Source organism: Rousettus aegyptiacus, unplaced genomic scaffold (assembly GCF_014176215.1).
Source record: "Rousettus aegyptiacus isolate mRouAeg1 unplaced genomic scaffold, mRouAeg1.p scaffold_m13_p_17, whole genome shotgun sequence".
Taxonomy (NCBI): Eukaryota; Metazoa; Chordata; class Mammalia; order Chiroptera; family Pteropodidae; genus Rousettus; species Rousettus aegyptiacus.
This window is the reverse complement of record NW_023416292.1, coordinates 20,603,164-20,618,638: the sequence shown is the minus strand read 5'-3', so window position 1 is coordinate 20,618,638 and position 15,475 is coordinate 20,603,164. Positions and strand designations below refer to the sequence as shown.

Sequence of the window (15,475 nt, the reverse complement as noted above, 5' to 3'; positions counted from 1 at the left end):
AGTAATTCGGGCCAGAAGACAGTGGAAAAATACCTTTCAATTGCTGAGGGAAATAAATGGCAATCTAGAATCCCATATTCTGTAAATCATTATTAAAGGGGCAAGCTAGCTATTACTTTGGCAGGGAAGGAGGGAGGCTCGGAATTAGAAAGGCTCAGCTGAGGAGATGGCTTATAAACTTATCTTTGCTGAGTTGGAGACCGTCAGATAAAAAAGGAGAGAAATCTGTTTGAGGATGACAAGACACCTGAAGAGGCAGTAAGTTATGACAAGGTGGGTCATGTCCGATAAATGATGAGAACTCTGGTGTGCTAAGAAAAGACAGTGTATTGTAAGTTAAAAGGAACTTTGGAAAAACGTTTGTCAGCATAAAAAAAAAAAAAAAAAGACACAAAGATTCAGGTTAGATACTGCTGCCATCCTTCCATGACATCCCCAGACTTGGTTATATATCCTCTCCCGTGCCCTATGCACATAGCTTTATGACCCGACCACGATGGAGGATAATTTTATATTTCTTGTTTACTTGTCTCACTCCCCATCAGGCGAGTACATCCAGCATTTAAACAATGTTAGATGATCAGCACTAGCTAAATGTCTGCAGGTTAAATGATTGATTATGTGCAGTAAAAGATGGAGCAGACATAAAATTTTCAGTATGGGAATGGGTGGTTGACACCTATTAGCCACTAAAAACACAGAAGGCAGTTGCTTTTCAGGGGATATCAAGAACCAGGCCAACAGGCAATATCAAGAACCCTTGTAAATACAATAATGACAAACTACCACTTGTTGAGTGTCTCTGCGTGCTGGGGACGATTACAGCACTTTAAACGCATTAGTACGTATAACAGTCCTATAAGGTAGGAGGGACTTCTTTCTACTCCAATAATATTATGGCTATTTATAGATGTGAGATTGTACACTCAAGATTAAGTAACATATCCAAGGTCCTGCAGCTAGTAAGTGGTAAAATTGCCTTTTAGGGTTCCGTGATTATAATGTTCCTCAGGCTACACCATACCATGTCCCTTTAGTTACGAGGAAGACATTCAGTTGGCAGTTAGCAACAAATGCCTGGAACTTAAGAAAGAGGCCTAAAAATATTAAATACTTAGCATATAGTTGGTAGCTGAAGTTATGAAAATAAATGTGTTTTTTCCATGGACAGTAAATAAGGTAAGAGTCAAAAAGAACTAAGAGTCAAAGAGAACAGGCCCAGGAAGCTCTGATGGTTATGTTAATAGAGAAGGAAGTTCTGATATGTTTGTTAAGTTTCTTTGGAATCACAGTCTGACAGGTTAATAAAATTGTTCCCAATATATTCTACCATCTACTGATTTGGGGTCAACAGCTTCCATGAAGAATAGTTTGTCCTCTAAATTTATTTCAAAGCTGGATACATTCTATATTAGTTGAACATCAGCAAGAAAAAAATGCCTAAAGTTACACCTTTTCTGAATATGTTAAATGTTATTATCACTTGTAAACAGTGAAGGATACGTGTTTCCTTGATTATGACATCCCTCGTGGCTTGGTGGAACACCATCTGGTAGAAGACGTAAATTATCTGACACACAAATTCATCATCTTCTTGTTGAGCTGAAAGGAAACAGAAAACTTCAAATAAAAGAATACTATGTTTATATAAAAAATTGAAAAACACTGAAGAGAATAAAAGAAAATGAAAAAAACAAAGTGATAAGGAGACAGGTAAAGGGCAATTGGTTTCAATTATTTACAATATATGAGTGGCATATATCATTTATGTCAGATGTTTTTTCTAAATTATATGGTAACGACAGTGAGGAAATTTCTTAATATGTTTTTAGAAGTTTTAGTAAATTTGGTTGTAGTTAAACTAAATAGGTTAAATTACTTTGGAATGCAAAGATAAAAAAATAAGATTTTGAAGAAGCGCAATTACGTCATGAATCCGAGTTTAAATCAGAGACTGCTTGAGATTGTTCATATCAAAAGATGGGGTTGTCCTCAGGCAGGACTGAGGGGCAAGGCTGGTTTAAGAGAAAAGCAACAGTGCTTCTTGGCAGTTTTCACTGTATTTGCCACCACGAAGGAACTGATAAAATTAACTTCTATGCTCCTAATGTGAAATGGCAACACTAACCACAGCTCAGTTAGTTAGCTCTTTTTGGTTCTATCATAAGAATTCTCTCAACTATTTTAATTTGTGAAATAAATCTGGTTCTGGTTCTATTTTGTCTCTATAATGTGGACTTTACATGAGAAACATAGTTCTTAAAGAACTATGTTTCTAAATGTGTGGTAGAAATCAGACTGTTATAAGCAGGTATTTTTCTTTGTTGAATAATCTTAACAAAATTAAACTTTACCTACTGGCATGAAGTAAGAAGGTATTTTAGTTTCGATCTAATTGTAATAGTAAAAAAGAACGCTGTGTAATCATACAGGCTAGTAAGTATTTACTATCATACAGAGACTAACAGAATAGCTGATATCCACTGAGTAATATGTGATGTCAAAAGCAAATACTTAAGGAAATCTAATTTTTAGGTACTGGTTATAAAATTTGATTTACTAACAGTTTGCTATCAACTCTTGGCAACACTTGTTAGACATAATTCACAGGTCAAAGGTTAACAGAGCATCCAGCTAGTTGTGTGGAATAAACTGTGGGCCCGTCAAAGTCCACCCTGTTCCCAATGACTCCCCTCACCGACATGCCAAAGTGCCACTCTCCCGGATGATCCGGGCTAAAAGTCTACTAAGGACCCATGGTACACAGTGTTCCTTCGCTCAGTCAAGGGGCTTCGATCTTGGAAGCCCACACATTTCCTAAAGAGAGCAGCACGCAGCCTCTGCCCACACGTCCTCACGTCAGGACCCGAGGCCGCAGTAAAACCCTGCGTGCCAGCGTCGTCAGCTCGCTTCACGCGCCCGTGGCTTTCTCAGTCTCTGCCAGGGCGGGACAGCGGTTCGAGGCCATGGGGCAGCGCTTCAGCCTCCTCCTGCTCGCCACAGAATCCGCATCGGGGCTCTGCCAACGACGTCGTCTCCACTTTCGCCTCCTGGCCTCCTGGTCTCTCAGTTATTTGTAACCTGAAAAGTCCTGGCTCGAGAGCGTGGACTGAAATGAATACACACACAGTGGTGGCCCTCGCACATGGGGGAGTCAGGGGTGTGGAGCCTCGCGCAGTTGAAACCTTACCTGTCCCTCAGTATCTGCAGGGGATCAGCTCTAGGAGCCCTTGTGGATGCCCAAGTCCCTTTATAAAACGGCTTAGAGCATACAGTTGGCCCTCTTCATCCGCGGATCAGAAACAGTACAAGTGTTTATTGAAAAAAATCCACATACACAGCTTAAACCTTTTGCCCTACATTATAAGTGTCATATTGTGCTGCCTAAGGGCCAGGTATACAATATGTGAGAATACCTCGACCATGGGGCATTATCCCTAGACGACCTTGTAAAATGCATTATGTCAGAGAATTTACAAATCAAATTTAAAAATTAAGAAAAATAAAAAATAAAAGAAAAGAAAAATAGGCAAAAGACTTAAATAGGCACTTCACTTTATTAGCCATGCCTAAGTGGCCAATAAACACAAACAGGTACTCAATTTCAAACCACAGTGAGGGTCTTCTACACGGCTACGGTTACGGAGACGGCGCCCAGATACGTGGTGACAGGGAGCACCGGTGCTGTGCGCTGCTCAGGGACTGAGCACCAGCGCGACTGCCTTGGGAAAACGACCACATGAGGTTCTGATGCCGAATGTGTGCGGCCCTGCGACCCAGCCAGGTTCACCAAATGCAAGGTTTAAGAATGTTCATAAGACCGCTATTTATAAGAGTACTACCTCTCCCTTAAAAAAAGCTATCCATCACTAACAGAAAGAACGGAACAGCAGTGTATCGACACAGCAATGAGGAGAAACACACTGTACATAACACAGTGGATGTGACGCTTATAATGTAGGGCAAAAGAAACCAGATTCTATTTATATAAAGTTCAAAACCAAGCAAAATGAACATGTGGCTTATAAAAGAACGGATAGAAACCGGCAGAAGAGGGACTTGCACATGCTGCTAATGTTTTATTTCCTTATGTGAGTGGGAATAAGATGGGTGTACTCGTTTTGAAAAGTCATGGACCAAATATGTACAATTTGTGCATTGTTATGTTATACTCCAAAAAAGTCTATTAAAATATAAAAAGCATATATGTTATACCTTGTATGGGAAAGACTATTAGAGTGTCCTTAGGCTTCTCATATTAGTATATTTAACTTCTGCACTATGGTCTACTTTTAATGTACAATATCTGCTATGGACTTAATTGCGCTCCTCCAACATTCACATCCCGATGCCCTAACCCTGTCACTGTCTTGGGAGACATGGCTATAAGGAAGTAATTAAGGTTAAATGTGGTCATAGGGATGGAGTCCTGATCCTGTAAGATGAGGGCCCTTCGAAGAAGAGATGCCACAGCGCTCGCCCCTGCCCACCTCTCTGCCAAGGAGGATGTCAGGACACGCCGAGACAGTGGCCTCCTCCAAGCCAGGAAGAAAGACCTCACCAGGAACCAAGTCAGCTGGCACCCTGATCTTGGACTTCCCAGCCTCTAGAACCATGAGAAAATAAATTTCTGTTGTTTGAGCCATTCGGTCTGTGGCAATTTGTTAATGGCAGCCTGCGCAGACGACTACAAGGTCCTAGAAAGCATGGCCCTCACAGAGTAACACAGATTCAGATGAATTTCATGTGCAATAAGAGAACAGTGAACCCTGGCCCCTTTAGAGCAATACAAAAGCAAGAGGAAGACTCTATCAAGGCCTCCACTGTCCAATAAGTAACCATAAGCACCGTGGCTAATTACATTACATTAAATGAAATTAAAATTCCCATCCTCTGTCCTAACACCACATTTCAAATACTCAACAGCCACACACGATGGATGGCCCAGATGGAACATTCTCTTCATCACAGCAAGTTCACAGGACAACACTACTTCTGGGCCTAGGGGGGAATATGATGCTTAGAATTGGATTCTAAATAAACCTTCCTGATTAGAAATCAAGATATTTTAAAAAGGATTTGCACAAGATGGGAGTTCCAATTCAACCAATACACAGCTCACAGAAAGAAGAAATGTCAGATGCTCGTTATTCAAGGCTGATGAGAGGAAGGCCATATCTGTAAAGTTGGTCCTGAATTGCTTCATAGCACCATTAACTTTGTAACCTAAAGCTCTTTGATATATTACTCTAGCTAATCCCAGTAAATTATATTTAATTCATTTTTTAACTATATAATTTAAGATGCTATGTCACAAAATGATTCATGTAACAAGATAAACAACATTTCATGATTCCGGACTATTTTATACTTAAAAATTTAAACTTATAACCTGTTAGTATATTAGCACAGAAGTAAGTTAAGATAAATTATAATTTACCATTCAGAAGTTCAATGAGTGCAGGGATTATCCCAGATTTGGCAAGCAATGCAGCGCAAGAGTCATCCATGGACACAGTTCCAATCATTATAACCACTTCTAAAACAAGGTCATCTTCTGCAGCACCTAATAAAGTTAAATCGCAGACGGTTTTCATGCAGATAATGAGAGCTATTAAATCAGTTATGAATCCTAACATAGTTATATGTCTTTTTCCAAATTTCTGTGTTCACTGATGACAGTTTGTGGTGGTGGTGGTGGGGGGGGGGGAAGAGCAGCAGAAAAGTAGAAATTAGTCTTTGGAAATATAAATCGACAACAATTTAAATACAAAAAAGAGAAGATTCACTTGAATGTCTCCAAAGAACTTTGTGCATGTGTGCGCATGTGCGGAGGGGGATGGCACTTGGTAATTTTAAAAAGGCAGGATTAGAAAAAAATAAGGAAGAAGGCAGGATAGGGTAGGGAAGCGTAACATTAAGAAAACACGCTGTTAGGAAAAGGAGCACATACATATCGGAGGGGGCCCGGAGATCACCGTTCTGAGAGAAAGAAACGAGAACTACGGGCGTGGGAGGAAACGTGCCACCTAGTGTAACAATGCCAACAATCTCATCCAGATCATGAAGAACACTGATTAGACAAAAGAGAAAATACTCCGCACAAACCTGGTTTCAGCTTATCCTTGAGGTATGGAACCAACTTGTACTCCTTAAGGACTAATTCCCAGTCTAAGTCTGGAATGGTCAAATTTGCAAGAGTCCCCAGACATTCAATCACAAACTCCTCCTCTTCGTCATTAGAGATCTGGGCTGCAAGATCCCCAACATAATCCTGAATAAAACAGATTTTTAATACAAATTAAAATATGATTCCTGCAGAAGGACCAATCTAAAAATTTAACTCACAGGAAGAAAAAATTAGTATCAAACATGACTCTCTTGTTGTAATACCTTGAGCTGAATTGCCAAGAAAGCCCGTAGTGAACTGGATTAAGGCAAGAAAGCTGGAGTGAGGACAGAGGGTTAGGGGAGGAACCATAAAACAAAAACAGCAGTAAAGCCTAGGCTGAATTTTCTAGGAGCTAAACTTACAAGGAAGTGGGTGACAGAAAGTCAACGGGGGTCAGGAGTTAATATTTGATGAGAGCTCAGTAAGAGTTATAATTCCAAATGCAGCACTTTAAAACTTCCATTCTGAGACTACTTTAACAGACAACAGGTCACCAACTACACTTACAATAAATAAATTTTTAGTTGGTCCATCATGCTGGGAAATGTTCCTAATCATCTTCATCAGCAGCGGATCCTTGAACTTCAGAGCCCTCTTCATGAGCATCTTCAGCCCATTCCCTGACACAGAAAAATCGAAAATTTCCCCAATAAAAGTAAGGTTCACTTAAGTTTAATGATTTTTTGGTTTACACTTTGCAAAAGAAAAAAAAAGTCTATTTACATACAGTAAAATGCATAAATCTTAAGTGTATAATAGATTCATTTTGATAAATGCCCCTGTGTAATTTATACCCATATCATGATATATTTCTATTCACCCCAGTTCTCTGTACCCCTTCCCAGCAAATCCTATTCTCCAAATACAATAACTTTTTTTCTCCTCCTTTTTCTCTTTTCCTTCTCTTTTTTTTTTCTTATTAAACAAACTAGTTTTTCTAGAATTGCACATAAATGGAATCACAAAATATGTGATCTTTTGTGTACGGAATATGTGCCACGAATTTTAAAAATGTTCAAATAGTCTTTGACTCAGAAAATCTGTACTTCTAAGAACTTATCCTACGAATATAAAAATGGAAATGTGGAAAGATTCAGAGAAAGGAAAATTACCACAGCACTGTTTGTAACAGAAAAGCAGTGGCGACAAACTAAATATCCCAAATTGCAGATTAAATTATGAAAAAAATTTTAATGGATTATTTTGCAGCTACTGACAATTATGTTTTATAAAAATATTTAGTCACATGGAATGATATGCAATGTATTATTAACTTAAAAACTGTCACCATACATAGGGAACTCCATTTTAATTATAAATACATAGAAGCATTGCAGTAAAATTTTACCTATGATTACTTCTGAACGGTGAGAGCAAAGATTTAAATTTTTTCCTGTTTGCTCATTTGTAGTTTCTGTAATGATCCTGTATACTTTTCAAATAAGAAAAACTACTGAGCAGACTGAACTATCATAATGCACGACAAGCCATTTTATGAAGATATTATAGAAACGAAGACCTAATACATTTGTATTATGTCATCTTACATTATAACAGATAGTTTTGCATTAATAAAAAGTTTTGTTTCATCTAGTAGATGTTTTTAAAAATCAAATTTCAATTAAGAGTAAATGCCCTTGGTTTATAAAATATTACTGGAGGATAAGTGTTTGTACTCATGATATAAGAATATTCTATCTAACCTTTAAGGATTGTAGCTATAATTTTAAAAACTACTTAAAAACAGGATTTACATAGCTACTATAATTCTTAATTCCTTATTATCTATTTTCTGTCACAAGCCAATTGCCATGTGACAGAGGTTATCTAGGAAGCTCAAAGGCACTAACCTTCACAGATAAGCTGTACATTCCTTTTGTTCGCAGCAAGATTAATGCAAAAAGAAATGAGTTCCAGGTCAATTCGTTCATCTGAACATTCGAAAAGCATCTTCATTAACTAGCAAGAAGCACAGGGCAAATTTTACTCAAAAAGACATACGCAGGAAAATCAGAAGCAGTAGTTTTATCACAATGTGTTATCTTAAATTGTATGTTGGAAATAATACAATTCCATTTTCAACACATAGAAGTGGTAAGCTCTCACTAATAAAAAGCTAAATGAATAAATGGTTAATGAACTACTAGATTCTCAGCATTAAACATAAACTAAGTAAAGTGGAAAATACGAGAAAAATATTGAATATATCTATGTATTCAAGGAATTTAACGTACTTTGTGGGAGTAGAGCATTCTGAACAAAGAAAATACCTTGGTCAAAGTTTACGAGGCAGGAAAGAACACGACCCCTCTGAAGAGCTAAGACCAGGAAGCATGCCTGGAGAGAGGGAAACGTGCTGAGAGATAAGAAGGTAAAAGCCAGATCATGCAGGGTCTTGAAGTACACGTTAAGGATTTGGGGCTTCGTCTTAAGGATGATGGGAAGCCATTGAAAGTGTCTAAATAAGGAAAGTGTCAGGATAAGATCCGTGTGGCGAAAAGATCTGGCCAGTGTAAAATGGACTGAACCAGGGTAAGAAAGATGTGGGGAAACCATCCAGGAGGCTGGAGGAAACATCCAGGTAAGAGCAGGGCCTCCTGGACCGGGGAGAGCAGGGCGAGTAGAGCTAAGGGGATGGATAAGGATAAAGTTAGGAAAGAATCGAAACAGGATTTCATGACTGACTAGATGTTGTACTCAAGGAAAGGAAGGGTCCAACGTGCCTTCCAAGTTTCTGCACCGACGTGAATGGTGGTACCAACATTCACCAAAAAGGAGAAACTGGAAACAGGAGAAAACTTTAAAGAGGAGAAAGTGGTTTGGGTTTTCAATACGCTGAGTTTAAGTTGCCTATCTGATAGTCTAGTGCAGTTATTCAGCACAAGTTATAAATGCAAGTGTGAGTTTAGAAGAAATGTTTGGACTGGAGGTACAATTTTAGAAATTGTCATATATGGTCGATAACTGAAGCTGTAGGCTGGATCCAATTATTTGGGCATGGGTATAAGATGAGAAAAGAATTCCATTTAAGGTTAAGAGAAAGGGAAGGATGGCTTAAGAAGCAACAGACGGAAAAGTAAGTACTTTGAAAACATAGGCTACCTATGCCATTTAGCAGTAATCTAGATTTTTCAAGATAAGAATTAGTTCCTATAATAAAGAAGAAATAAACTTCATGCTATAGTTTTGAGAAGCTAGTCTATTATTTGTAAGTCAGCAAGTTAACTTATTGTATATCACGTAAAGGTTTTTTTCTAACAACATATAGAAGTCAATTTATAACCTAAAAATTTCTTCTGTTTCATCTCAGGGCAGTACCTTTTTAGATCAACACACCTTTGTGAATCCAGCACAGTGCCTTACATATACTAAGTGAATAACAACACTATTTGTTGACTGGTTAAACCCTATTCTTGTTTTGGTTATTCCCACATTAGTTTCAGATAACTTCTACATTTCAAAAAGGATACATGATCAACACACAACAATCAATTGTATTTCTATGTGCTAGCAATGCACAATTGGAAACAAAAATTAAAAACAAATCTACTTATAATTGCTCCTCCAAAATAAAACACTTAGGTATAATTCTAACAAAACTATATATACACATATTTAACATATGCTGAAAACTAGCAAACATTGCAGCAGGTGAATGGCTGGCAGGTATGCCTTTCCCAGGGGGCACCTCTTTAACCACAAATGTTGTTAATGGAATCTCTGGGTAGACAATCAACAACATTTAATAGTGTTACCGAATTTAAAAATTCTATGGCAAAAATATTCTACATTTACTGGATATATATATTTAACAGGTTTTGTAACCTATCTATAAATTAACTGCCAATTAAAATTTATTATGTTTTTCATACTCATAAAAACCTACTATTGATTTCTTCCAGGCTTTTACTGATACAAGAAGCTTTTTTGTATTAACAAAAAATGCTACATCAAATCAAAGCTTTAAGAAGGCAAAATATCAGTGGCTACTTGAAATGAACCTTGTAGTATGAAAACTGCCCTTAAAAATAGAGTTACAGTTGATTTGCTTAGAAGTTAGATTTTTCTTTTGCTTTGTTTTTGTAATTTCATGAAATAATCAAGAGCTAGATTTAAAAAATAAAAACAATGCATGGTTTGAAATTTTATCTAACCCCCCATCAAGAGAAATTAGGACTAAATGTGAATTAAATGTATCATGATATAGAATTAGTTTTTCATAATAAGAAAGAGAAACACTTCAATTTTAATTAAAGCATTCACAGTTTAAAATAATAGTTTAGTTCAAACTCTACGTGCAACATGATATCTTCAATTCGATTGCTACCCATGGCACTTCAAAAGTGTAATTGCTGACAACTAGGAAATATTAAAACTAGATTTGTTCTGCTTTAACTATGTCCATTGTCATCTTTTACCAATTTACCAGGAAGGCAGTAAAAGGGCTTCAGCTTGCGCAATGAAGAGGCGACAGTGTTCAATCAGACAAGTCCCATACTGAGTATCAGATACCAAAGACCTACGACCGAAATCGCTGTGTCTAGACTCTCTGGCACCTGACTTCACTTACTTACCAGTGACCAGAGCCAACCCCCACAGCTCTCTGTTCACACACCTCCACTACCCCACCCCCGCCCCAACATCTTTGAATGATTACGGCAGAACTCCGCATGCCTCAGGAATCTCCTCTGACTGGCGACTCCCTGACTCTGCTGTTTGAAGTGATGCTCTGGTTTCTGAACTTCAGCAGATAATGGCAGGCAGGAGCAGAGGGGGCTGTCAGGGAGGACGTTTACCAGCATTCGGCTAGAAAGAGCATGCAGATCAAAGAGGGGCCAGAGAGGACAACTGCGGTGGAAAACATGTGGATCACTATGAAGATTCTTGCCCACTGTTCTAGGGTAAAATATTAAACAACGCCATGACATCATTGCCTAAACACGTACTTTGATTGGCCATTCTATTACCAATAAATGCTTTTATAAGCATCTGGATGGCATTTGCACCTATTTAAACAAAGCATGCATCTTAGAGGTCTAAATAACAATGAACTGTTAATGTGTACTTTTAACTATTATTAGAATACAACTATTAACTCCTGGTTATCCCCAAGCATGCTTACCTGAAACAATGCACCCACCGAGACCATTAAGATCATGTATAAAGAAAGATTTGCCTGGCCCCCAAAATTGTGCAGAATAGTGACATAATAGGGAAAAAATTAGAATATATTGGATAATTAGAGGCAATAAAGTACAAAAGAAGCAAAGCAACATAATATTAGGAGAGATTATAAGGCACATTGAATATATAATCACCTACTCTGAATGTTAAATGATTTTCAAAGTGAACTCTAATCTAATTATAGGTTTAACCTATAAAACACATATAAGGAAGGCAGTATCTAAATTGAACTATGAACAGGTCAAAAATAATGAGAAAAAGATTTGACATTTTACTAATAGTACCTTACTTTTGTATAGTGCTTTACAATTTGTAAAAGCTCCTTTACATAGATCCCTAATGTAATTAAAAAATATAACCATACTCTACACTCTTTTGATCATTAAGATGAATATAAATAACTACTAAACCATTGCTTTCCCACTTTCAATGTTATTTTAGGCTTCTCATCTGAAAAATTCATTTCCAATACTGGACGATCTTTACTAAACAAAAACTAATACACATATATTCAAAGTGAACATAATAAAACATTAACTCTAACATATTCTGAACTTCAGATACAGCTTTATTTAATAAGTAGGTTAATCAGCTGCTGTCACAAATGAATTTAAAGTGTTACCACTGTTATAAATAGTACTACAAATAGCCAATACCTCTGAAAGGAGTATCTTTTTAATTCCTGAAAGAAGCTTGGAAATTTCAATTGAATCCAAGATTTGCTTGCCATGATGCTTTTATTTTACAATAAACCTAGAACTAACTGGGTGGCAATCAAATCATGTCAACTCTTCCCTAGATATGTCAAAATTGTGCCCTATAAACTATAAGTTATAGGCTGGACAGCACTTTAGGAGCAAATATATTTTAGAGTATCAATTAGTTTCTCAAAATATGGCCTCGACTGAAAAGCTTCAGAATGTTTATGATATAATTTGATCATATAACCTTACCTAGTCCTATAAGGGTTGAACTTTTTAAAAGAAAAAGAAAAAAAATCGTTGACCACTGAATGCGTTTTAGAAGATTTTGTTCATGAAATACAGATCATAAATGTTCTGAAAACCTCGTTGCAGAAATGTTTGGTGTTAGAAAATTATCTGGCAAGAAAGCACGCATGAATATTGTTCTAAAAGAGGTATGGGAGAATTAAAGAGAAAATTGCAATACATAATGATAATGTCTCAAAAGTAAACTAAGCAGGCTCTTATTTCTGATTCTTTATTTAAAATAAAGCTTTATATTTTATGTTTGAGATTACACATTTTAAAAGGGAAGGGTAACTCCAAACACAAGATTCAACATAATAAGTTTTCTATCCCTTTTTAGTTTACATCTTTTTTACTTAATATTATTATTTTAAAATTCTAATCTGGACGAAAACAGTCAATCTAGGCAAGAATATTACTCTTTTTTGGCTGCTTTCCAATTCATATCCTGTAGTCAATGAAGTTCTGACACTAAATGAGATTGAAAAAGGAACACCCTTTGAAACTGCAAAGCAGAAACCCTCGGAACATATGGCGTGAGACTGTGGTAAATCACCTGTGATCTCCCTTTGACATGGCTACTCTTTTATTGGAAACTTGTTTGACAAAGAGTTTGATTACACTTCACACTGGTTGTAGTCTGACATGCGTTATCTCTGTAAGAAGCCTTGCCTTGTTAGATAAAAAATGCTGCATATTTTCTGAAGGATGTCTATTTCCTATAAACAAGCATAATTAGTTTATCCCCTAACATAAAAGGCTAAGAAATTACCTTTAAGAGTTTATCAGTTTTTTAATGGCATGTAGATAGTGTCAAAATTCTGGTATAGGAAATTGAATTTTAGAACTGTCTTATGGATTTGGGATAAATAGAAGGATAGTCAATAAGAATTAATAAAAAGAGAAATTGTGGTCTATTTTTTATTACATAGTAATTATTTTCAAGTAATATAAATTTAATAACTTATATTAGGCTAATAAGAAATTGGCTTTTCGACGTCTTAAGAGGAATTTTACCTTAATAAGTGTGACATATTCATATTCTTCTAATGCGTTTTTTAAAATGTATTGTTTTTATTATATATTATATATCCTGTAATTTTTCTCTATTTTAGAAAATAATTTTATAGAAAATAATATAATATTAAAAATCAGCCCAACCAGCGTTTCAATCATCAGATAACCAAATCACTGGAGCTCAGTTTATGAAAGATTAATGGCACAATGTTACTCTATGAGTATAAATTCTCTAAGAGTAAAATCATATAAGTATAAAATATCTCTATCCTGAAGAGTCCATGTAAAAAGTCACTAAGCTCCTTCAAAACAAACGGACCTAACATACGAAGTATATCAAAACTGAGTCACATTGAACAACTTTCTTGAGAACAGTGCTATGAAAATAAAAGAATTTTGATGAAGCATTTTCCCATCAGAGTATGCAAAGCACTTAAAACCATCAACTATAAACATAATTAAAGAGAAAATTACAAAGTGGGGAAATGTTTCTAATATGACAGAGTTAAAATAGTTATTATATATAGATTTTTTTAATCATGAAAATATTAACATGCTCATGGAAAAAGTGGCAAAGGACATGAATAATTTATAATATGGATAATAAACATATAAAAAATGTTCAACCTCACCAATATCCATAGAAATCCAAATAAAAAGAGACATTCCATTTTTAGAGGAATGATAATAGCCCATATTTTAAAGATGAAATGCTAGTTGGAAATATAAACTTATGTGTTCATAGAAGGTAATCTGGCCACAATGTGTCAAACACACAAGTGGTGTTCATACCTTTTGACCTAGTAATTCTACTTTTAGGATTTAAACAAAAGAAAAAATTAAAGATGGGATAAACATTTATACACTATGATATTTACTCTATGATATTTATATACTATGATATTTATTACATACTATGATATTTATTTAATTTGCTTACGTATGTTTAGATCTGTTTTTATGTGATAAACTGGAAAAAAACTAAACATACAATTTAACAATATTTAAATTACGGTACATCTATGCAACAGAATATTATACAACTATTGAAATAAGTTTTAAAGAATATTCAATGACATGGGAGAGTAGTAATGATCTATTAAATGAAGTAATATATAACTACATATATAATGCCAATATTTTATTTTTTAACTATGTGAAGGAAATGTAGCAAAATGTTAAATGAATATCTCTGGGTATAGGTAACCAAGTTATTTTCATTTTATACTGTTCCATATTTATAACAAATTCATATTATAACAGATTTTATATAACAAATTTATAATATTTTTAAGAGGAAACTTTTTAAGAAAAATATCTGGAATAGCAAGAAAAAAGTAAAAAAAAAATTTTTGAATGCTCTTTCTAAAAACACTTGAATCACTTACCTGTGGTATACAGTCAGTGTATGCAAACATAGACTTAAAGCGGTCATCCATGCTTATGTGGTAAAGAACACACATTGCTATTTGTTTGTAGTTTTCATTGCCTGGGAATAAGAAATCATGAATATGGTGATTATGTGATTAATATTTTTTGGTATAATACAGAAATTAATGCATTAACATTTTAAAACTACTGAATTAAACCCTAATATAACCCTTATCTAGAAAATATTTCAAGCTCCCTGTTTCCAAAGTGTGAATCACACGATCTGTGAAATATCACTAATTTCCAAGAGATAATATGTATTTGCAAGGCATGTTTTTGGGAAAAAAAATAAACCAAAATCTAAGAATTATTTTCAGTAGCCCACTATAAAAGTGGCCTGCCCACCCTTACTGTTTTATCAAAATATGTGATTAACAGTTTACTGAAAGTGATGATATACAAGAAATAATAAACAAAATGTTAATTCCTATGAATCAAACATTGGAAAAAATAATCAAAATGATAAAAGAAGTAGAATGGTATTTGTAATGTTAAAAAATACAAAACTATAAAATGCTAAAGGCTATAAACTTATAAGCATGTAATCCAAGGATTGCCTCAGAACTTCTGAGGTAAAATAATTCTAGTTTTATACACTTGAAACTGAAAAGAGAAAAGTGAATGATACATCAAAGACTTGAAAAATAAAATGAGACTTTAATATGCCATGTCATCATTCCAC

The 15,475-nt window shown here is 35.4% G+C and overlaps 1 protein-coding gene across 6 annotated transcripts in view; it reads right to left on the bottom strand.

Annotated features, from left to right (window-relative positions):
* Positions 1-15,475, bottom strand: part of KIFAP3 (kinesin associated protein 3) — a 124,377-nt gene that overhangs the window by 45,568 nt on the left and 63,334 nt on the right. For all 6 annotated transcript variants that reach the window (XM_016148625.2, XM_036234677.1, XM_016148628.2 and 3 more), the window contains 6 exons: positions 14,751-14,851; positions 8,023-8,131; positions 6,680-6,792; positions 6,109-6,274; positions 5,441-5,566; positions 1,504-1,602 (listed from right to left, as the gene is read on the bottom strand). In XM_016148625.2, coding sequence (XP_016004111.1) covers positions 1,504-1,602; positions 5,441-5,566; positions 6,109-6,274; positions 6,680-6,792; positions 8,023-8,131; positions 14,751-14,851 — 714 coding nt within the window. The remainder of the gene's footprint in view (positions 1-1,503; positions 1,603-5,440; positions 5,567-6,108; positions 6,275-6,679; positions 6,793-8,022; positions 8,132-14,750; positions 14,852-15,475) is intronic.